Raw genomic sequence first — 25469 nt, forward strand, 5'->3', positions numbered from 1 at the left:
TGTGCCACGGATAAGGTTTAACAGCCGCACCGTAACACTGTACTTGCATCGTTTTAATTAAAGATACACACTTAGGGCCAAAGCACACAACAGTAGTCTAAATAATAAACCGGTGTTTCATGAGGAATCAAACAGCTGTCAGAACCATGTGTCTCTGTGGTTTGTTATTACACAGTGAAAGAGATTGAAATATAACAGAGAGAAATTAACATAGACACACAAAGATAGACGAATAAATAGTCGTCTGTAGCGCACAAAAGTGGATTTTCTGCCGGACCTTGGTTTATTTGTCAGTTCCGGTGAATCACCATTCCACAAGTGTGTGTAGGTGTACGTGTGAGTGTGTGAGTGTGTGTAAGTGTTTGATCACGTGCGTGTGTGTGCGTGTGATGAGTTGTTGCAGTCTTAATAATGCCAACAGGAATCCTTCAGCTGGTGTTGAAACGTGAGTGGCGGGCGCTTACAAAGACAGCCTGATTAGAGTGCATGGAGTGGAAGAGGGTGTTGCCATGGCGACGACCTCTGTCCCGCAGGTCAGGTGAGAGCAGACGGGATCAGGTGTCTCGGGGCCTGTTTGAATGATTATCAGTCGGCAAGGCGACAGATATAGTTTGTGTACAGAGACAGAAGTTGCGCTGCTCTGGGTGGCCAGCAACCCACTAATAACCCTTATTGCAGGCTGTGGTTATGGTTGTAGCTATTTAATGATGTGCCGTGTTAGTCCAGAGGGTTCTAGAAAACCTATCGAGACGCTGATGCCTTTTAACTCTCGAGCAGGTGTAAATGGTTTCTGGAATTACTGGAAGTGCTTGTGAAACAAGACAGGCAGCATTCACTGACCCCTTCCCGTGTGCCCGAAGCAATTGCGGGTGTCTAATTACTTTAAGTAAATCCACGATACCAAAGAGGAGGATCGCTTGACAGCTTCAGCGGCGCTGGCATCAGCATCAGATGTATGTTCAAACTCCCTCAGTCCGTGGCTGCTGGCTGTCAGTTTTGCGGCTGCTAAATCATCTCGGAGCTGATATTTATTCATAGAACTTGTGTAGAAAAGGCTCAAGTGACACAAGACATCTCCTTCGAGATGAGGATGCAGCACGGGTGTAATTGCCATGACAAAATATTTCACAGGGGAATACTTCTCGTTAAAGTCCTTGAAGTGCAACAAAATACATACAGTGTAGATGTTTGATGAAAAAACAAAAAAACATGAAAATCCCTCAAATAGAAAAGAGGCAGGCTTTTAATTTGTGTGTGAATGAATGCCCTACTACACAGTCGTGATGATAATAGAAATAATGTTCTTCTATTTATTTATTTATTCCCCGGGCGTGTTGAACAGGGCTCTTTTAAAAGGGCCTTTGTAGCTTCCGATGCTACTGCCTCTTGTCTCTGCGCATTTTGCAGAGGGACGCGAGTTTGATGCCAAGGGGGGAATTACTCCCATGACCGGAATCATCTCCCATCATGCAACAGCCTCCGCTCGTGTTTCCTCTTTGTCTCTCTCTCTCTCTCTCTCTCTCTTTCTTGCCTCCTTTATCTCCCCGCCAGCCACCACTATACCTCCCTCATGTTTAAATATACCCTAAGCCAAAAACAGCACAATGAAGAATTACAGCCTGCTGCTTTGATTCAAGTTTGTTTCCCTCTCTCCAAGTTAATTTTGTCTTCCTCTATTCCTCTCTTCTGTTCTCTCTGTCTAGCTCTTTCTCACTGTCTGATGTATAATTGGTCTGCCCGCCGCTTTTGTTATTTACAAAACTTCCCAGTGAGTTTGTGAATTCGTAGTTTGTGTATGCAGGTTGTATCGCTCTAGAAAATGAGGCATCAATGAGAACGAGCCCCCCCCCCCCAGTCCTCAGGGACCACGCCCAGAGTCTTGGTCCATTTTGCATCTATACACAAAAAAATACATTATTGTATTTCTGGTGACTCTGCAGGGTATTAGCCCGAGGCGGGGAGGAATCCACTAGCCAAAGTCTTGACTCTCGGGGCCCACCTTCTCTCGCTCTGCATCGGAGTGTAAATAAACAAGACTACCAACTGCTGGCATGCGAGTACATAAAGCCCCTGACTCCCCCCTGCCATGTTTGACTAAGGGCCACGGTCAATCACGCTACAGCAGAGAGGCAGGCTTGATCTCTTAATCATCTCTTGCTCATCTTGCAGGGAAGTGTGTAGCACCGCCTTCTCCCTGGGTCTATTCTCCCTCTTGCTTTGTTGGGCGTCTTCTGTTCCCGGTCATCGTGTCCTGTTTTCTGATGGACCTTAATTGTGCTCAATTACATCCCGTGTGTTTGGCCAACTGTGAACAGAAACTGAATGAATGGATCAAATAATCCCACGTATCATGCATGATATGAGGCCAGAACACAGAGGTTCAGTACTTTTTAGTTTGGTTTATTGGTAGAACAATGTGTTCACCCTCAAAGGATGTGATGAAAAGCATTGATTTGGTATTGAAACCGAAACCAAGCCCTGGTTTGGGTTGTGGTATTGAAAAATACCTGGATATGAATAAAGAGGATATTTGACTTTTTATGCATAATTGGTAAAAGATAATTCACTTCATGTGTGTCACTGTTCTCTCTGTTGTAGTGTTTCATGGTCTGAGCCAAACGGCTTTCACCAGTGCATGAATCATTTTCTCCTGGGAGGTAGCATAGATAAAATGTTAACAGGAGCCAAAACTGAGACTGATGCTCAGACCAAATAGCACACTAGCACCCAGTCTGTGTTCATGTTTATCACATGATTTATGTGTCAGACACCGAAGTGTGTTGTTGTTGATGAGGAGCGGTAGATCAGGCTCGTAATCATACCTTTCACGGCATTACCTTGTAGCGTTAACAAATTGATTTCCTCTGCTTTCCAACGGTGGCTATTGGAAGTGATAAGCTTTGACAAGATTTACTTTATTAATCCCAGCTGGGAAATGAAGGTGTCATGGCAGGAAGTACAGCACCGTAATAATCACAACCATAAACCATAAAGAACTACAAAGAACCACACAAGTGCAGCAGCTTCCTGTTCCAAGGAGTGCTATTGCTCTCTTCCGAATAAACGCCTTCTCAAGCAGTCCGTTGCCGACCTAACCCCTGTGCTCTTGCTTTGTCCCGCCCCCCTCTCTTGTCGTTTTCAGCAAGGGAGGAGAACGTCGCCACCTTCCGCGGCTCCGAGTACTTCTGCTATGACCTTTCCCAGAACCCCATCCAGAGCAGCAGCGATGAGATCACGCTGTCCTTCAAGACGTGGCAGCGGAATGGCCTTCTGCTCCACACGGGCAAGTCGGCCGACTACGTCAACCTGGCGCTGAAGGACGGCGCCGTGTCCCTCGTCATCAACCTGGGCTCCGGGGCCTTCGAGGCCATCGTGGAGCCCGTCAACGGGAAGTTCAACGACAACTCGTGGCACGATATCAAAGTGACGCGCAATCTGCGACAGGTAACCCTGGGGGCGACGGCGGTGGAGAGTTTTGTTTTTTTGCGTAGGATGACCATAGTTTTAGTTTCTCGTTACGTTTAGAGATCAGCCGCGTTGTCGGATCTATTTTTTCGGTGTGACTAGGATTATCATCTTCTTTTTCTTGATTGGTTGTCATCGCATCACAGCTACATCTTCGAGAGTGATGTCATCTGTGCTTATTATTTTTAAATCTGCATACATTTTTTTCAGATGAAATCATGTATATATACGTCATACTTAATTTGACCGATAAGTTTACTGATTAAATGCAGGCGGAAATACAAAGCTAAATGCAGAGCCTTTGGGAGCTTAGAAAAGCTGCCGTTTTGTTAGGTTTTCTTCTGCTTATCTGACTGTTGAACTTTCCCTCCCTCTTCCTCCAAACTAAACATATCTGATACTTTAGCATTTTGCACCTTACCCTCTGCTAACCTGATGCCTCTGTCTGGGGTTGTCCTCTCGCTCTCTCAGCCCATGTCATTCATGTGCAATGTGATATATATTTCATATTAAGATCATTTAGAAGCCATGCGTCGAAGCGACATTCCATTAGGGTATGTTGTTTACGATGCAGTTGATGAAGCAGGCTGCTTGTTAGGAAAAATATAGCCTGGAGCCACTTTAGCTAAGCAGTATGCATTGGCTTGTTGATGCCTCTTAGGGGACAGCCTTGACATATTCCCTGGACAAGTATTAGACCACAACATGAAGGGGACTGTGTGACAGTGTTGTCCCTTTATACAGTGTAGTATTAAACCATTTAGAGGTCGTTAAGGACAAATTTGGAGCGAAATTGAAGCTGTTCATCTCCCCGTGTACTGTAGTCGTAATGGGATAGCTGTGCACATTAAATAATTATAGGGTTACATGAGAAATGTGGAAAGATGCGAGGAGTGTTTTGAAAATAAATTTGTGTTGGATCATGATCGTAATTTATTTCATAAGAATTTGATCAAATAATATAGGGTAGATCTGAAAACCTAACATGGCTTATTAATGAAAACTGGGGCAGCACTTAGATCTGTGAAATGCCGGGCGAATGCAGAGGCGCAACCGAAAAACAAATCGAGAGCACAGCACGAAGACATGAAGACCGGCTCTAACCGGCTGTGTCTACTAAAGAGCGAGCGGTCGTGTTCCTGGGGATTGATCGGCCGGCTGACATTTAGCGCGTTGGCCAGGTGAGCCAGCCGTTTATTAGCAGAGAAGCGGCGCCCGTAGGTGATGATGTCCCGATGCTACCCACAGTCAGGCACACCTCGCAGGTTCGTCAAAGGTCACGACGCGAACCCCCCCTCAGGGAGCGCCGAGCTTAGGGAGTACCAAGGCGAAGCTATCTGTGGGGTTTTGTCTGCTTTCTCTCATTCCTTTCTCTACTTCTTCCTTTCCTTCTTTTCCTCTTCAGAAGACTAAACTTAGACTAAAAAAACGAAGCGAAAAAAGGTAAACCGCAGATTCTCGTGGGCACAGGTAAAGCCGTTCCACACAAATGGAAAAGATTGAGGATGAAGTAGATTTATCTGCTGCTTCATGTCAATTTTTTTGGTATTTGTCCCGATGTGGAATATCCGGCTATGGTCGGACTATGAGTCTTGAGGAACAGCCGCTAAATCACGTAGTGTTTTAATCACCTCGACACTAACTCATCCATGGTAGCCATTTTGTTTTACTACTAACCAAGATCTAACCAACTAATGTACTAACGAACATCCTATTCTTCCACGTTTATTTTTTATTTAATTATCATTTTCTCGCCATCTTTATTAACAACCGTTTTTTGTTCACTATTGTTTTGATTTCCTTTCTTCCTCCCCCCTTTTTCTGGAAAGCAATCAGGCATTGGACACGCTATGGTAAACAAACTACATTGTCTGGTAGATATCATTCTTATTGTCTTTTTTTGCGTTTGCCGTGTGTCCCTTCCCCCCTCTCTTCTTTTATATTTGTTCTCTTTTGAGTTCCATCTGAGACACTCTTATCAAAAAATGAGGAGATGGGTTTGTATTACCGGGCAATTCTTTCTTCGCTTCTTCTCAATATCCTCCCTGACCCTCAACAACCTTCTTCCCCTCCCCCCCACACAGTCCCCCTTTCTCTTTTGACACTTTACATTTTCATTTATATTTTTTATATATTTTTTTTATTTTTTATTTTCTCCCTCTGCTACCGAATATGACCTAAAAAGTTTTAACCCCCAGAAAACGATAAATACCACTGATTCGACTTTTTTGCCTTTTGTCAGGGAGACGACCTTATAATCCTTTTTATGATTATGATTACTATTATTACAATATTTTTTTCTCCCACACAAAAAAGCCCCCATTTTTTGTGAGGACTGTCGTCCAGAACTGGCAGAAGCTTTCCACAATCCCAGCAAAGATGTTGCTGTCAACCACGCCACTGTGCCCAGAATGAGGACAATTTTAATCATGTTGACGTAAACCAAAGCCCTTTACCTTCATTGCGGGAGCTCTGACAGTTGTTTCCAACTCACTATGGCGCATGGCATGCAACCATCCCCCACATCCATGGTTTAGGTCCCGACCTTTGCCCTATCTCACTCATGATAACCACTAACACTCTCATCCACTCACCCTCCACCCCTATCCCTTTACTCTGCCTTTCCCCCACCCCTCCCGAGTCCCGTGTGATCTTGTGGCATGCTGGTGAAAGTGGTGTTGTGTTGTGTGTCGTGGCTACACTCATTCTCCCTGGGGCCCATATGCATCGGTCTTCTAAGAATAAGCATCCCCCTGTCTGGGACCGGTTGCTGCGGCCCAAGTGGTCCGGTGTTAACGCGGCCGTGACATCACATCCTTGGGTTCCGGCGACCGCGATGAGTATTCTTAGACAGTGATTGGATATAGGCCCGGGTCTCGCATGGGCACACGCATCCGATCTGCTCGCTCAAAGCTTGGCCTGGCCTCATCACGTACTACCTTACATGTTCCGTTCAACGTGTTCTTTTTGACTTCAGTCAATACCTTGTTTTGCAGATTGGTGTTTTGTGCAAAACCTCTTTTTGTGATGCATGTGTGTGTGTTTGTTAATATTAGAGGGACAAGTTGGTGTGTGTGCGTGTGTGTGTGTGTGTGTGTATGTGTGTGTGTGTGCGTGTGTGTGTGTTTGCGTGTGTGAGAGCGTGTCTGAGTGTGTGTGCGTTTGTGTGTGTGTATGTGTGTGTGTGTCCGGCGTGTGTGTGTGCGTGTGTGTACGCATGTCTGTGTGTGTGTGTGTGTGTGTGTGTGTGTGTGTGTGTGTGTGTGTGCGTGTGTGTACGCATGTCTGTGTGTGTGTGTGTGTGTGTGTGTGTGTGTGTGTGTGTGCGTGTGTGTGCGTGTGTGTATGTCTGTGTGTGAGTGTATGCTTGCCTTAATGTCCAAATGCGTGTGTCTGCAGTTACCAATACAGCAAAACCCTAAACCTAAGACAAGTGTGATAAATTTGTCCTTGGTTTGAACATTGTACTAACCCTCTCCCCAAACCTGAAGTTTCAGTACCAAACCTATAATCCATACTTACCCCCATCAAAGATAAAGAAAATATGCCTCTGCCATATTTTCTTTACCTGTCCTGTGGAACTTTTGACTAAAAACTATCCATTAACAAAAACGAAAAAAACACTGTCTGATCAAAAATGAAAACTAACCAAAATAAATCGCTTTGAGGTACCGGAAGATTCAATAACCACCAGCCCAAAAAACGCCAACCAACCGACCTCTGGCGCAGACCGCCTAAAATGAAACTTCTACCGCCCGATTCAGAATGCAGACCAAAAAAGGAGGTGTGTTTGAACCGCGATTCATGGTGTGGCGACGCGGAGTAGTGACTGTGCTTTGGCTGTGTGTTGCGCCCCTTCAACAGGTGACCATCTCCGTGGATGGCATCCTCACCACCACAGGCTATACCCAGGAAGACTACACCATGCTGGGCTCGGATGACTTCTTCTACGTGGGCGGGAGTCCCAGCACCGCGGACCTGCCAGGGTCCCCAGTCAGCAACAACTTCATGGGCTGCCTTAAAGAGGTAAGGTGCAGCACTGATGCATGGGCTCATGGGGATGATGCAAAGGATGGGAAGTGCAATTTGTTTGAGTATAAAGTGCGAAGGTTTGTTATATATTTGTATGTGTATTGTGTTGGTCCATTAAATGCACACACAGACACACATACGCACGTTCATGGACACATACCTTCATGGACAAACACACACACACACACACACACACACACACACACACAAACACCCACACTCCAGGTGGTTTTTGAGGACATAAAATTGATAAAGACCCTATTATATGGAAATATACTCTAAAATTGTATTGTTGGATAGTTTTATGGACCACACATTCAAACACACAAACACGCACAATCACAAACACATAATTCAGATAATATCTGAGAACCTAAAGTGGGACCTTATCACACAAATAGTGTTAGATGACCTCATATACTGACAGACCGCACACAGACACACACAGACACACAAACAAACACACACACACACACACACACACACACACACACACACACACATAGCTTCATATTGACAAACGCTGCATTCAATAATAAAACACCAGCAAGTGTTTTCCCCCTAGTCCCAGCGAGATCGAAGAGTCTGAGCGCGAGATGAAAAAAGCCCATCATCAATTCAATCTGCTGAGTTGTCAGCCGTGTTTCCCCAATGTTTCCCCCCGACCTGCTCCCGTTCTCAACATCTACCGCGATATGCGCGTGAGAACATTCCCCTCCAAAGTTGCTCCTATCACGCAATATTCGCTGCCTCAGCTCCGACCGCAGCGGGCCGGAGGGGCTTCCGGCAGGCTTGCGATGTGAACCAAAAAAACATTGACCTGTGCTTACGTAGCAACGCCTTAGATCCATTCTCTAAGGATGTCCCCCCCCCCCCCCCCACCCGAAACCAGGAGGTATTAAGCAGCCTGTTATTTATGGTTTGGCCGCTATTAGTCTCCACTCGGGAAGATGTATTGGCAACAAAGTGGTGTAACGGTGGTGATGGTGGCGATGGTGGAGGCGGAGTTGGAGGCGGCGGAGGCGTTGGTGGCAGCGGCTGCTCGACAATTGATTTTGGTGGGGTGTTAGACGGATTACAGTTGGGCTTATGTGTTCATTTGGGTTTGGCAGAAGCCTGGCTGTTTTTGGATCTCTCGCAAACAAACGGAAGCAATTGTTAGTGTAGTTAATAATGGAGGTACGTCAGCGGTATTTGGGTTCCGTCTGCTGCACGAGTGTGTAGTTGTGTGTGCACGTGTGTGAGTGTGTGTGCGTGTGTGTGTGTGTGTGTGTGTGTGTGTGTCTGGGCCGTCTGTCTGCATAGTGTTTATTGTTAGGTTCTGTCGGAGTAGATCCTGCCTGAGTTAGCGTCAAACTTGTTATGCATTCTTAGTTGTCTGCTATTTGAACAACCCATTATATGGATCCAACTGTGCTCCTTGTGGTGTTGTCAAGGACACCAAAGAAGCTCACACAAAACTAGGAAGGACAAAACTCCCAATTAGCAAGTGCAAACAGAAGTGCTCCGACATGCCATCAGCACGCTGTCTCAAATGAGACAAGTCTGGTCATTAGCCACGCAAACACATTGGAAGCTGACTGATTGATTGATTGCAAACTTGAAAAGTGTTGGGAGTCTTTGTAGGAACCTTTTAAGACGGAACTCCACACTGTGGTGCTGGTGTTTGGACAACTAAGGCACAATATAGGCCTCTTCATCCCACCCACAATCCACAATAGACACTCGCAAACAGACGCAAACATTCATCAATGTCATTGGGGAAATGCACTCCCACACACACAAACACACAAAGGTACACACACAAACAGTTTCACACACGCACACATACACACACGACTCTACATACACACACCTACGCACACACACACTCACATACAAACACTTACCAACAGGTGCACAAATGCACACATTCAGACACACTCAGACGTACACTTACACACACACACAAACAAGCACACTTACACACACTGACAGAGTGAGAGAAAGCGAGAAGATAGAGAGTAAGAAACCAGAGCAGTATTTATATGAAGGCGGGAGCGATGGCAGATGTGGAAGTGGGTGCTCTGAATGTCATAATACAGCCGGGTAAGTGGTTCTGCAGTTACCATAGCCAGCAGTTTTCTGCTCTTTCTGGGGGGAATGTTGTGACTCGCTGGTTGAGTTCAGCCACAGAGTCTGCACGCACAGTCTACTCTCTGGTACCTGGTCAAAATAACTGTGTGCCAAAATAGGCTGCGTCTGGGGATTTCTACGGAAATATCACACAGGGTGGTTGCTGTTGTTGTGATTGTGTCCGGCCACAGACATGAGTGAGATAGCGGAGACAGAAATTAGGTGGGATTCACAAAGAGATTGATTTTTTGGTGTGTTGCTGTCTCCATGTGCACGCACAGTAAGCAATAACACACTAATCTCTCTTGCTCTCTCACTATCTCTCTCCCTCTCTCTTTCTCTCTCTCTCTCTTTGATGCAATACAAATGATATGAAATGCACTAGTTCAGCCTTATGTTATGTTGCCTCAGAAAGAAGAGTTAGCATCCCATGTGGAGGATGCACACTTGCTCCCTCATAGAATATGTGCATCATTTACAGATGGAAATATTGTTAATATGTACACACTCAATTTACATATATAAATAGAGAGAGACATATTGATTGATACAGATGGAGAGAGAGAGAGAGAGAGAGGAGAGAGAGGAGAGAGAGCAGAGAGAGAGAGAGAGAGAGAAATAGAGTATTATTTTCACTTATTAATCTTGATGTAGAGAAAGAAAGTGAGATTGAGTGAGTGTGAGAGAGAGAGAGACATAGATAGATTGGGGAGAGACAGAGAGAAAGATGGGGAGAGAGAGAGAGAGAGAGAGAGAGAGAGAGAGAGAGAGAGAGAGATGTAAACAGGGAGAGGGAGAGAGAGATATAGAGAGGCACAGAGAGAGTAAGACACAGGCCATGATGAGGTTGTGGAAACAGGAAGAAGGTCACCTTCTCTGTCGTGTTTTATCTCTGCGATGGTTCCGGCTGTGGCTCCTACCTTCATTACCAGCTGAGCTAATTCATCCTGGAGACCGCCTGGTCTCCTTATCAGCTGCCTCCGTCTCTTCCCTCACTCTGCCGCTATGTCTCTCTGTCACTCTTAATTCTCTCACTCTCTATCTGTGTCTCTCTCTTACTCTCTCCATCTCTCTACACACACACACACACACACACACACACACACACACACACTCTCATAAATGGATTTATGGACTCTGCGAACCACACGCAACCGATGAGCAAACGTACTCCCAACCCATACACACACATGAGCACAAACACACACACTTTCTCTCTCTCTCACACACATACACAAAATCCCACACATCTCTGCACAAAGTCAGGCCGACATTTCTGCAAACTTTGAAACCTCTACCGAGGGTTCTTCTTTTTCTCCATCTTTTTCTTCTTCTTCTTCGTCTGCAAACTGGCAGGAGTTGAAATCGAGACTCACTTCAGAGCTCAGTCCGGAGTTCTACTGATTATCATAATCATCATCATCATCATCATCATCATCATCATCATCTTCATCAATGAGCTTACCAACAGAATAATATCACCCTCCGAACTGAATTCAGAGAAAAAAAAACATAAAGCAGGACTAGTGCTTATTGGTGTTGGACATATGTTCCTTAACGACAGAGACGTAGTATAGCTGTGTTGCTGGAGGTGCAGCCCACTCTCGACGCAGGGCTGTGCGTTGACAGTCTGAAGCAATTAAAAAGGTTTCAGATAGGAAAGGAAACACCCGGTAAGGAAATTGGAGGCGATGCGAGGGAGACTCAGTTACCCAGTCTGACATTATGGCGGAGAAAGTTAATTTTTCGCGGCGCAGATGTCAGCGTGGACGTGGACGGCGGCTGACAGCTGTTGCACTGAGACACGCCACCGCCGCTCCTGTTATGGGTTTGCAGAACGATTTGTGCAATGATGGACCATACAATGATGCTTTTTACTGTTCAGCCCACTCTGTTTACTCCGGTTTGAGCGCCAAGGCTCCTTAAAAATTTAAACTAAGAAAATGTTAAAATGAAAAAAAGATTTCAATAAGAAAATAACTTTTTTCCCTAAGCAGATATTGTATTATGTGTTACATTTCATTTCCTCCATATTGTGATTCTAGCTATTGTTTTTTTGTTTGTTTTTTATTGTAATAACTGCATGAAAGAACCCAGAAATTACCACCTGGAATGAATAAAGTGTCGTATATGGTTCTCCACAGACAAAATGACCAGCTGACTTAGATGGCAGATAATGTTCCATGCCTTGATGAGAATGTTGTGCGTTTATTTTCAACGCGCCCTCAATATCCACCCGAACCATCATTTGAACCATGTAGACACATTAAGCCCGATAAACAATTGGAAATACAATATTACTAATAAAACATTTTGCATTTCCACTCCTCCCTCTGGCTGACATTCCTGGCGTCGTGCTGCTGAAGGTGACTCAGCAGACTCCGGCTGCAGGAGAGTGATTGGCCGTAATGTGGTGGAGCAGGATGCTTAAATGTCCTCTTCACATTAACAAATGCCAGTAATGTAGGTTCATTGTGCGGTAATTGCTTTTGACTTTGAATCAGACACACACACGCATGCACACCCACACGCGCACACGCACAGAGACACACACACGCACACACACACGCCCACACACACGCGCACACACACATGCACGCGCAAAAAGACACAGAAATACATGGATGCAGACACACACGTTTAGAAACACACAAACAAACTCAAACTACTTTTTGATGTTATCATGATCGATCTCTATCGCCTGTCTCTGTGTGTGTGTGTGTGTGTGTGTGTGTGTGTGTGTGTGTGTGTCTGTGTGTGTGTGTGTGTGTGTACATGGCAAAATGTTATTTGGCGAGGATTCATACACTTTCTATCACAACCTATTTCTCTCATGTACAACTGTGATCACTATCGCAACACCATGCTTACACTCTCTCTCGCTCTCTCTAATTCACCACAATGCTCTCTCTTTCTTCCTTTCCTCTCTCTCGCTCTCCCTCTCATTCAGCCACATGCTCTTTGGTCCTCGCCGCCCCCTTCACCTCCTTCTTGAGATTTTAGATCCCCGGATAACGAGGAGCGGATGATTCAACGGTGTTTTGCTCTTCGCTTGAAGTGAATCACTGTTGGACTGTCTGGCTCTGGCCCTCTCACGGCTGAGAAGCAGGTTAATTTGCTAATCTGGTTTCACCAGTCCTAACAGTATCCACTCATTGTTCTTCTGGCCTCAGCAGCACAACGCCTCCACTAAACCATCGCTTACCTCACACTTAAACTGACTATGAAATCAGCACATCTGTGTCTGATGCATTCTTATTCGTGTCAGTATGCTCATGGAAACTTTGTCTTTGTCTTTTTTTAATCTGTATCATTGGCTACAACAGAACAACCTGTGCCTTTTTAGACCTCCTACTCCAACAGAAACATTGATTTCACTGTTACCCGTTTTTAATGGCTTGTTGGTTTATTCGACCGGGGTGCACAATGAAAGCACAAAAAGCACAAAGCCGCAAATTGTATCACTTTCACATTTACCCTCTGCAAGGTCTGAGGCGGCCATTTTGTTGAGTGGTATGTTTATAGGAATAGTTTTAAGTACTGATTGCAACACTGATCATGTCTCACATTTACCCTCTTCAAGGTACGTTGCAGTTTATTGTGATAATATTTATAGTAGGGCTACTGGGTTTGTTGGGTGCTTTAGGGAATTTCAAAAAGTGATTTTTGATGATTAAAATATCTCACTTTTCAAAATGTCTTTCTTGGTCCCGAGAACAGGTGTGAAGTTGCACTGAGGGCACTTGTTTTTACGTCAACAGTACCCTCCCACACGGTGGTATTTTCCCCTCTCTCCCCTGAGCCTCTGAACTACTTACCAGAAGCTTCCAGCACCAGTCTGGCGGTGGCTTTTAAATACACGCTTCCAGCGGCCCAGGAAACAGTATGCGTCAGACGGCACCTGTGTGAAGTTCTTTAAAAGGGAATCCATCACTTAGATGAAGGAGATGAAGGTTAGGATTTGTGGATGTAGACCTGGGACTCCCCGCTGCCTCTTCATTGTCAAGTACAACTCAATACTGATATTCATCAAAATGGGCGATACAATGCAACAGACTTTATCTATTGTTTGTGTCTTTGGTGTTCCCTGTGTATGTGTGTTTGGGTGTGTGTGTGTGTGTGGGCATTAATTTATGTGTGTGTGTATGTGTGTGTGTGTGTGTGTGTGTGTGTGTGTGGCGGGGGGGGTGGGTGTGTCTGAATATGTGTGCATGTGTCTGTGTGTCTGAATTAGTGTGAATGCGCACACATTCAGGTGTGTGTGTGTGTCTCTGTGTGTGTGTGTGTATCTGTGTATGTCCTGCATTGCTCTGCCAAATCGATACTCTATTCAGCTGCGGAGATGAAACATCTCGTCTTCATGGAGTTGTTAGAGTCCGGCTGTACTCGCATTGTTAATGGTGTGTGTAACCCCCACACAAACGCACACACACACACACACACACACACACACACACACACACACACACACACACACACACACAGCATTGTGAAGATGGCCTTAACAATGGCACAGATGAGGTGCACGTTTAGGAGAATGGGATGGGGGGGTGGCTCGTGAAATTCCCATCTGTTACATCATTTCCATTACCGTATTGATCGGAGGCCTAGCAAAATAAAGGGATGATAGTCCTAAATCTTCTCTAAGCCGGGCAGCCGGTTTATCTGTTTATCAGGATGGCCCTGAATATTTTGAGTAGTTATAGTTATGTAGCAGGTTAAGCCCAACTTGTGTCAGTGGTAAGACAAATATTGTTGTCATTTTCAGCAATAAATAATATTAAATGAGCGGAAGATTTCCTAATTTCGTTTAACACCCACGCAGTGACACAGAGAATTACAGACACAGACACACAAACACACACACACGCACACACAAACACACACACACACACAGACACACACACACACACACACACACACACACACACACATACACACTCCCCCAAACACAAACTGAGAGAAAAAAAAGAAAAGAAAGGGATGAAATATGACTTTCCTTCAATCAGCTTGATAGGTGATAATCTTGTACTTAATGACCCTTATCTTCTTCTTTCCCTCTCCTACCTCCCTCAAATCTCTCTCTCTCTCTCTCTCTCTCTCTCTCTCTCTCTCTTTAACTATTACCCTCTGTTTTAACTGCCATCATTCATATGCCCTTGCTCTCTCTCTATTTCTCTCTCTCCCCCCTCTCTCCTCTCTCTCTCTCCTCTCTCCCCTCTGTCTGTCTCTCTCTTTTTTTGTCATATCTCTCTCTCTCATCTCTCTCTCCTCTCTCTCATAACTCTCTCATCTCTCTCTCTCATAACTCTCTCTCTCTCTCTCCTCTCTCTCTCTGTCTCTCGCTCTCTCTCTCACTCTCTCGTCCCAGCGTCCCACACCGGTCACCTGTGTTGATTTGTTGTTAAATCTTCCAGGATTATCGCTAATCCCGGGGAAACAACGGCGCCCTTGGTGACAGCTGTGCTTTTGCCGACAACACCGCTGCTACCCCCCCCCCCCCACTCTCCCCCCCCCCCCCAGCCCATCTTCTCTTTTCCTTTCTACGCAAAGAAAAAAAGAGCCGGGCGAATGATAACATTAATTTTCCGCCTCGATAGATTCCAATTCAGAATATATCCCGTTTGCTCGTCCCGGTGACATTTTGTTTCATTTGTCTAGCATGCCGGCCCCCATTTTTCATTCTTTCCAGTTCTATGGAGTAAGATACGGGGGTCGGGAGTGGTTTAGTGTGAATAAATAGGTGGGATATTGGCTGCATTCTCCCAGGAACCATGAATCCCTCTTGTGGTCACACCACATCTTTGGCGAGAGGGAGCGCGCTCGGGCTGCTCCTAGACGTAGTGGACGACTGGCTGGTGATATAACAGTCATCTCACGCATGGCGCGGCGGCCAGGTGTTCAATCAAAAGGAATAGCCGCCATTTTAGCATATCATCTGTTTCCCTCTTCATCGTGCCGAGATTGGTGTCGCGATGGGAAGAATAAGGGCTGAGATACAGTTGGTGCCACATACAGCAAACAAAGAACGGGAAAAGATATATATATATATAAGAAAAATGATTTAGATCGATTCTTGACGCCCTTGAATCTGATCCGCAAGCGGTGATATTGGCCGTGTATGATTACGCGGTATGGCACCGACGCATGTATTGTGTTGCGGTGTATTCACATGGAAACTGATATGATTCATCAGTTCATCAACGATAGGCGAAGAAAGTTGTTCCGTCGCTATAACTTTTGTTATAGATTTTCGCAGTGACAGATCTATTTTTCTTTCTTTCTTATGACAAGATTTATGTCTTTGAATAAGAGGTAGGGTTTTAAAATAAATTTCACTCGTTGCGATGCTTGTGTGTTCCTCCAGTCTTAATGCTTTTCTTTGTGTTATTTTATATTTGTGTATTCATGTATGTGTATTCATGTTGATAGTTATAGTCCCGGCAATGAGGTTGTAGGTTTGAACCTTGAATCCTTGAGCAAGATACCCCAGCCGTTCAGTCTGAATGAATGAATCCACAGGGTTTGATGATAAAGCATTGGTTCCAAGTATTATGAAGACTAACGTTCGAGAGAGTTGTCTTTCGAAGAATCGGTAACAGAAAACAGCCTCCCTGAAGCAATATCGCCTCCTTGGAAGAGGCTGAGCTCTGTCTTCAAGTCGTGTGTCTGACCGAGCCCCCGCACCTCCGTCCTCTCCCTCTCCCCAGGTGGTGTACAAGAACAACGACATCCGCCTGGAGCTATCCCGCCTGGCGCGCATCGTGGACCCCAAGATGAAGCTCCAGGGCGACGTGGTCTTCCGCTGCGAGAACGTGCCCACCCTGGACCCCATCAACTTCGAGACGCCCGAGTCGTACCTGGGCCTGCCCAAGTGGAACACCAAGCGGGTGGGGTCCATCTCCTTCGACTTCCGCACGTCCGAGCCCAACGGGCTGATCCTGTTCACCCACGGGAAGCCTCAGGATCGCCGGGGCGGAGACGCTGCGCCCGCCGCAGCCTCGGCCGCCGCCGCCAAGGGCCAGAAGAACAACAACAAGGTGGATTTCTTTGCGGTGGAGCTGCTGGACGGGGGGCTGTACCTGCTGCTGGACATGGGCTCAGGGACCATCAAGGTGAAGGCCACCGTGGCCAAGGTCAACGACGGGGCCTGGTACCACGTGGACATCCAGAGGGACGGGCGCTCAGGTGAGGGCTCAGGATGGAGGAGGGAGGAGGGATGGTGGAGGGACGGGCGCTCAGGTGAGGGCTCAGGATGGAGGAGGGAGGAGGGATGGTGGAGGGACGGGCGCTCAGGTGAGGGCTCAGGATGGAGGAGGGAGGAGGGATGGTGGAGGGACGGGCGCTCAGGTGAGGGCTCAGGATGGAGGAGGGAGGAGGGATGGTGGAGGGACAGAAGGAGGGTGGGAGGGAGGGAGGGATTGAGGAAGGGAGGAATGGCTGGATGATGGAGGGAGGGATGAAGGAAAGGCGGGAGGAGTGACAGAAGGAGGGTGGGAGGGAGGGAGGATGGGAGAGCGAGGGAGGGATGGGGGGAGAGGGGAATGGCTGGATGATGGAGGGAGGGATGAAGGGTGATGGAGGAAGAGGAGGGATGGATTGATGAATAGATCGATGGAGGTTGGAGAGGGAGGGATAGAGGAGGTGAAAGGATACGAGTGGATTATGTATCAGCAACATGTCGTTGAGGTTAATTTTGCTTTTGTGTGTATAGGGGCATTTTATAATTGATTTTGAAGTATTATTCAAATATTATTTTAGCTGTATTCCTAGCCATGTCAGGGTCACTTGAGGCCGTTTCATCTTACAGGGTTTATTGTTATTTATTTATATTCTGACCATCGACATTTTGGCTTTCATTCCCTCCTTTCATCTCTGGCCTCATCTTCAGATGTGAACTTTGATTTGTCATGCATTTCTAACGATGGTTTGGCTTCCCAAGTCAGTGATTAGTCAGGTCTACTGCAAGGAAATTCTGCTTCCTTGAAAACCAACTCTAACCAATACATCAGGTCAAATAGATGCCACTTGTTCTATGTCACTGAGTTGAGTTTGTGATCACACACAGGATTTAACTTTGGCTCACACAAAGACATGCTTTAACATTTTAAGGCCCACTATTTTAATCTTGGTTTATTCCGTACCTACTTAGTGATTTTGCAATAATTAAACCAAAAATATTATGGAATTCTTAAAAACAATACCATTTCTTCCTTCCAAGTGCAATGGTGCGGATAGCGATTGGGACTGTTATGAATGCGAAACAATTTGAGCGCGACTATAAATATTTACAATCAAGTCCTGGAGGAGTTATTTCTCCGCCCTTATCTCTGACACAGAGCGATACCAGAAATGCTCTCCACAGAGCAATTTCCGCAATGGTTTATCAAAAAAAAAATCCATTCTTCTTGTTTAATAGCTACAGACTCCCAATCCCCCTCCCCCCTCACCCCAAACCCTTTTTCTTTTTTCGTGGTCTCCGACTCAAACACTCTTCGACCCGGAACACAATGTTACTGTAACGGGGAGATTGTATTTGAAAGAGAGGTTAGGAACTTCAGGGGCCCGAGGCTATCGAGAAGTACAAAAGAAAAAAAGATACAGGAAAGAGACCAAATCAAATGAAAACACAATCACCGCCATATTGTACAGGGATGGGGGAGAAAGCTGGCGGTTTGTTGCTCGCTAGGCGCTACGTGGTTGTTGTGTTATATATCAGGTTAGGGCAGCCAATTTAGCAGTGTGTCGGCCGGCTGTGCTGGCCTGATTAATCACCGTCACTATCCCAGAGGGTGATAGTGGAGGACCAGAAATTGGGTTTTTTTCCCACAGGAGGAGAAGAAGAAGAAGAAGCAGAAGAAGAGGAAGAAGTTTGGAGGTGGGGGGGTGGGGGCGAGAGACAGATATATGAACCCTGGTTAAGAACAGACATGATGGAGCTCGTGGCTGGAGATTGAGGCCGTAATGAGGGGCTTTCAAGTGAATTAAGGCTCAGTCTTGTCTTGGCTGTCAGCGGTCTAGAGCTCCCTCTACCCTGGGATCCCTCAGAGACTGTCTGAGAGGCAGGTAGAGATGTGACGGCTCACCTTACAACCGGGTTCAGATGAGCTAAATTTGGGTCGCGTGTTGAGCGAGAGAGAGAGAGAGAGAGAGAGAGAGAGGGAGGGAGGGGGGCTGGGGGGCTGACCTTGTCTCAGTTACTTCCATTAATCTGACCTTCACTTCGCGGAGATGCAAGGTATACAGGTGACAGTCATACTAATGAAATAAGCATACTATTATTACTCAGTTCATTGCGCTAAAACATCAAGGAAAATGTTTTGCAGCCTTGGTATCCAAATTAAATGAAGACACAGTTTGGATTTCAATGGTGTGTCCCTTCATAAGGGTTTTAATTTAGGTTTTATATCATGATTATCCTTTAATATATATATATACACAGTAGACTGTTTGACATTAACATGGTATTTAGGCAGATTATAAAATCTAGAATTGATTAGAAAATCTTATTGTACCATTTATTATTCATCATTTTTAACGAAAGTCCACCATTTTACAAAGTCCTAATGAGATGTGAAAATGGGTGTTAATGACTCAATACATTTTAAAAGGCATACAGCGGCATTCATCTTTACGTCGTTTCTCATTCACACCGGCATATGTGCAACAGCATTCTGCTGATCTGTGACCTTGATTTTCTTAATTAAAGTTCATTACCTTCAAATGATGGAATATATTACTATTTGATCAGGCTGCTACACGGTGTTTCCACTGTGTCGCCAACTATGTCCTTGAATAAAAGTTACAGTTGGCCAGTGTGCTTGGCATTGAGTTTCAAATTTTACAAGGAACTAATTAGTTGCCAACTAATAATAAATCATACACGTACTACAGTGCGCATACAGACTGCATCCATCAACACTTTCCACATTGTATAATAAATCCAACGCAATACACAGGGGCAACCTTTTACATTTATGCATCACCATAAACGTTGGGCCTAACATTAATTGTTGGCTCTGCGTCAATAGAAAAATATGTGTTGGCGATTTTCTTCAAAATGCATGCTGAGTGCTTTTTTTATTTTTCATCCCAATTTTGTGATGTTTAACCGACTTGTTGTGCCTTTATTGACAGCACAGTGAGGACAGACATTAGAGTGGGTTGAAAGAGGGGCATGTGCATGTAGAATAGGACAAACATGGGGTCGCTACGAGACGTATTAGGGCCTACACGGCTAGCCTTCCAGCAGGTTGACCCACCCATATTCATGTTAGTAATATTGTGTTGATTGTAGTGTTCAAAACTAAACATCCAAGTATGTCATTCTATGACTCAGTTCCACGTCATAATTTTGACTAACTCTTCTATTCAGCCAAATACTTCATCATGTTCTCCTGTTGATAATGTTAACTCCTACATTATCGACTCCTACACTATGTACTCCGATTGACTATACACAAGCATCATTTCTGTATATTTCCTGTATAGTTGTTATCATTTTTCAACTAGTCCTCTGCCCCCCGCTTGGGCGTGCGGACGTCCCACCTGGGAACCCGTACGGAACACCACCTCCTCTTATCTCATCTCAAACCCTCTCGTATCGCCCTCCTCCACTCTCCAGGCATCATCTCGGTGAACAGCCGTCGCACGCCCTTCACGGCCAGCGGCGAGAACGAGATCCTGGACCTGGAGGGGGACCTGTACCTGGGGGGTCTCCCCGACAGCCGGCCCGGCCTGGTGCGCCCCACTGAGCTCTGGACGGCCATGCTCAACTACGGCTACGTGGGCTGCGTGCGCGACCTCTTCATCGACGGCCGCAGCAAGGACGTGCGTCAGATCGCCCAGTCGCAGAACATGACTGGCATCCGGCCCTCCTGCAGCAAGATGGCTGCCAAGCAGTGCGACGCCAAGCCCTGCAAGAACCAAGGCGCCTGCAAGGAGGGGTGGAACCGCTACATCTGCGACTGCACGGCCACCGGCTTCTGGGCCAGCACCTGCGAACGGGGTAAGACTCGGGGGGTGCGGAGGTGCAGGGGTGCAAGGGTGGGGTAGGTGGAAGTCACGGGTTGATGGCTGTGTTCGTGTTTTCTCGGTCGGTTGGTGTCTTGTGTGCGATGAGTCGATGAGAAAAGAAACTTCCATTAGGGGAGCTGTCGCTACGGAATGAGGTAGATTGATTTGGTGCCGAAGGATTCTTTTGAAGGTTTTTTCTTTGAAGTGGTGCTCATGTTGTTGTTGGGCTCAGCTGGGAAGGGGGCCATTTTGGTTGGACATGGCTGATGATAAATTTTAAAACGAAGAATCATTCTAAGGAGGCCATTTGTATGCCTACCTTGAATGGCGGAGTCGTTGCTAGTATTTATTTTCTGTAAAGATGTTTCTGGAGCATCTTACCAAAATAATAAGCAAATCTCTCGCAACACTTGTTTCTTCAAAACAAGTGGACTGGGAGTAAAGCTAGTGTGACTCGCAACATTTTTTCCACTATATTTACGGCAGATGTACTGAAAGATTTAACAGGATTTTGCTTGTGTGCCGACTGGCTTTGAACAGCGGACTGTGAACCTTTTATTTTTTTTTGGTTTTATTTCTCTTGAAGAAAGTTCTGGACTGAAATTGAACATGTCTACTGGGGGGGGAAATGGGTTCTCCTTGTCTGGGTTTTAAAAGCTCCGCCGCATTCATTATTCATGAGACGAAAGAGATAGGGACACCCTGCGCTGTAACGCTATGTATTAGCAGGCACTTGTTTGGCAGAGATTGTTTGTTTTGTTTACATAGCTTCCCGGCGTCAGAGGGGATCTTTAAGTACTTCCATAGGACTTTATGGTGTGTGAAAAAAACAATGAAAACAGCTGAGAAGGAGTACACACAGACTTCCTAGAGACCAGAAACACCCGACTGAATTGCGCTGGCAGGGCATAATCAACTTGTTAACAGGATGCTGGTGTGTTAAGGAAGCCTAACAAGGACTTTTTTTGTCAAGAACGAGCCACTAACATGCTAGTAATAATTGTCTGTCTGTCTGTCTGTCTGTCTGTCTGTCTGTCTGTCTGTCTGTCTGCCTGTTTGTCTGTCTGTCTGTCTGTCTGGCTGGCTGTCTGGCTGGCTGGCTGCTGTCTGTTGGCCTGTCTTTTTCTTTCTCTCCTCCTCCCATTCTTTCTGTCTTTCTTTTGTCCGTGTGTGTTTATGCGTGCAATTGAAAGGAAATCCAAGCCAATCGGTGCGCCGGTCCATTTCACCCTGCATCCCAGAAAGCTGACAGGGGAGATAATCTTTCTCCCACATGTCCAGAGCGTCGCGGAAGAAGGAGCCTAGTTATCCTCCACTGTCCGCTTGAGTTCCCCTCACTCCGCCGTTTCTATTCCAGGAGCCGGCCACGGCCACAGAATTTATAAGTCATACCGAAAAATGGGAAAAACAAATAGAAAGTACAAAAACAGACGGGTGGCGGTGTAGGGGAGGCACCGCTGCACACAGGGTGAGAATGTTCCCGTGCTCGCTCTCACGGAACGACTGCAGCTCGCTGACCTTCTGCACCCACAGGAAAGGGGACACGCACGGACCCACGGGCACGCCCGCCCACAGTGACGTGCCCACTGACACTGCCCACCTCTGGTGCGCTGCTCCACCAACAAGACTTGGTGTGAAGGCTCATCTCCGTCTGTCAGTGAGGTTAGCGGTGACCCCACTTGGTCCCATCGTGCATCGGACCACAGGTCATCCAACCTAGTGAATCACGCATTCTCTTGTTATTTCTTCGCTTTTTCTTTAACGGTAGTACTGTATACAAATGGGCTCTCATGTTTTTTGCTTGATATCCATTTGAATAGAATACAATACAATGCGACTCTATTAGCCACACTACATGGAAAATAGCTTTTTGCTTCACTTGCCATATCTATGAACTCAAAAGTACATCACAAAAGGACACCAAGGGACATTGAAAACATCCTAAAACATTAAAAAGCAGCAATATGGTGCTTGAGCTCATATCTACGTTACACAATGGCCAAACTTCTTTTTTAATGAATCTGTTTTGCATTAATGTGGTAGAATCCAGCCCTTGTAAGCTTCAAGTGCGACAGAACCAGCAGCTACTTACATTCAAATGTTATAAAAGCGTTTGTGCTCATCCCTGCAATTCCATATGACCCTGAAACCGTTTGTGGTTGAGGTTGTTGTGTGTGTGTGTGTGTGTGTGTGTGTGTGTGTGTGGGTGTGTGGGTTTGTGTGTCTATATATGTTTGTGCGTGTGTGTGTGTGTGCATGTGTGTGTGCGTGTGGGTGCGTGTGTCTGCATGCTCACATGCATGTGTGTGTGTGTCTGGGCGTTCATGCATGTGTGTGTCTTTGTGGTATAGATTGGTATAAATGGCCCATGGAACAAGATCTTCCATTAATACCTGCGAGCGCACTTATGTGGCCCTCCCCTGTTCCTTTAAGAGCCCCTTGTGAGTGTCTGATGCTCATGGTGAGATGTATGGTCACATGTATGGCGCCTGCTATTGATCCAACGCACCATTAAGTACAATAGAGAGAGTGAGAAAGAGGAGGGTAGAGAAAGAGAGAATGAGAGAGAGACAATGAGAGAGAGACAGAACAGAGAGAGATGATAGCGATGATGACATATAATTGGCCTGTGCACTTGAGCTGATAGATCAGAGATCAAAACACGCAGAACCCTGCCGTTTGGGAGCCTTTGTACTGATCTTAAAGGAAATGTTTATATATATATATATATATATATATATATATATATATATATATATATATATATATATATATATATATATATATATATATCTACCGTCACGCACACACATGTCGTGTACGCAGGGTGCCATATATATATAAATAATGTTTGCCGCCCGTGCGGATATGGCTCAGTTTAAAACGTGGCTCTTGGCGGTTTGAGAGTGGGAAATCTGTGAGATTTATGTATTGTGTTTTTGAGTTTTGTTTAACTAAGGCCAATCTGCTAGGAGTGTGTGTGTGTGTGTGTGTGTGTGTGTGTGTGTGTGTGTGTGTGTGTGTGTGTGTGTGTGTGTGTGTGTGTGTGTGTCTTTGTCCTCAGGGAGCATCTTTATTACTAATGAATCTGCATTAAATTCCTTTGGCACAATGTAAAAAGCTTTGCTCTCAATAGCAAAAAATAAATAAACCTGGCAAGTATTTTACAATTTAATTGTAAAAAGTGATTATTGCATTTTATTCTTTTTTTAAATCCCTTTTGTGATCTTTAATTAATACTTTATTAACAGTTGTTGGCACTGTGGGCTTGCCTTCTCCAATTTGCATTGCTGTGGTTATGTTTTTTGTCTGTCTGCTTAAAAAGGCATTGAGAGACATATTTAAGACGGTTTTGGAGCTCCGACACCATGCCAACTGACAGACACCACGACATCCTCTTCTGGCGGTTCCGCTTTGTCTGTACCTGGATCCAGATATAGAACCACAAGAATCACTCTCTGCTCTCTCTCTCTCTGCTCTCTCTCTCTCTCTCGCTCTCTCTCTCTCTCTCTCTCTCTCTCTTGCCCTCTCTCTCTCTCTCTCTCTCTCTCTCTCTGAGCAACTCCTCACCCGCTTTCTTTCAGCAACTTGTCTTCGTACTTTTGTTTTGTTCTCTCTCTCTCCCTCTCTCCCTGTCTCTTTCTCTCTCTCTCTCTGTCGCACTTGCACTATATCATCGATCATAGAGATCATCTGTCTGTACGTCTATCTCTTTCTTTCTCCTTTTCATCTCCCCCTTTCTTATTCTCTTCTTCGCTTTATTCGTTCCTCTCGTTTTCTATCGATTGCTTCGTTCTCTCAATTTATTTCTCTCTGTCCTCTACCTCATCCCTCTCTTTCTTTCCTATCAGTCTATTTCCCTCTCTTCTCTGTATATTTGTCCCTTCATAGCTCTATCTCACTCTTTACCCTTCTCCTTTCTCCCCCCTTCCCCCTCTGTCTCTCTTTTTCTCTCTCTCTCTCACTTTAGTCGTCTCACTTCTTTTCTTCATATCACTGCATCCTCTCTCCTCCCTATCTATCTGTCTATTTTCTCACGCCAACCCCCTCTCTCTTTACTGTTATCTCTCTATTTCTCCCCCACCACCTGTTCCTTTTCCCAACTCCCTCTTATATGAGGCAACATGTCATATTCGAACCCCAGCCCCCAAGGGTGCTGTCTGAGGCTGTGATCAGAGATCTGCTCTACTGTCACACACACACACACACACACAAGCACACACATGTCGTGTCCGCAGGGTGCCAGCCCTGTGACAGCGGGTTCCAGACGCCCCAGATCTGTTGGCGTTTGAGTGTGTGTGTATGTGTGTGTGAGTGTGAGTGAGCCAGAGTGTGTCATTGGGTTTGAGTGAGTGTGTGTGTGTATGGATACCTGTGCCTCTGCGCGCGTGTGTGTGTGAGTGTGTGTTTAAGTTTTGCCTTTGTCAGTAGGGATTCATGTGTACGTTTGCACGACCGTGAACTCTGCCTTGTAATGTTATACGCGGGATGACAATCTCCAGGTATTCAGATCGTGTGCGGGTGCGTTTGGTGTGTGTGTGTGTGTTGCCCTGCCAGAGGGATCCAGTGGTTAGGGGGAGCGAGGTCAGAGGGGTTTTGTTCCCGACAGACTCTTCTTAGCTGGGTCGTGACCAAGAGCACCACGCTGCCCAACTCATCAGCCTGTGATCTGAATCCAAATGGGCCAGCCCGGCGCTCCAGATGCCACTGTGTGTCTGTCGCACATGGGGTAGCTGGCCACTAAGAGTAGCTGTCCCCCCCCTCCCTCGTCCCCCCTTCCTCCCGCGATATGCACTGTGTGTATTATACCAAAGCAATGTACATGGAGATAGCTGTGGTCC

At 45.8% G+C, this 25469-nt stretch overlaps 1 protein-coding gene across 1 annotated transcript in view; it reads left to right on the forward strand.

Annotated features, from left to right (window-relative positions):
* The window catches only part of nrxn3b (neurexin 3b), a gene marked incomplete at both ends in the record, with an annotated part of 267959 nt that overhangs the window by 57241 nt on the left and 185249 nt on the right, over nucleotides 1–25469 (forward strand). The window contains 5 exons of the mRNA XM_079753357.1: nucleotides 3143–3444; nucleotides 5295–5318; nucleotides 7330–7491; nucleotides 16323–16800; nucleotides 20237–20620. Of these exons, the coding sequence (XP_079609483.1) occupies nucleotides 3143–3444; nucleotides 5295–5318; nucleotides 7330–7491; nucleotides 16323–16800; nucleotides 20237–20620 (1350 nt within the window). The remainder of the gene's footprint in view (nucleotides 1–3142; nucleotides 3445–5294; nucleotides 5319–7329; nucleotides 7492–16322; nucleotides 16801–20236; nucleotides 20621–25469) is intronic.

This window comes from Pollachius pollachius, assembly GCF_949987615.1.
Source record: "Pollachius pollachius genome assembly, chromosome: 16".
NCBI classification, from domain to species: domain Eukaryota; kingdom Metazoa; phylum Chordata; class Actinopteri; order Gadiformes; family Gadidae; genus Pollachius; species Pollachius pollachius.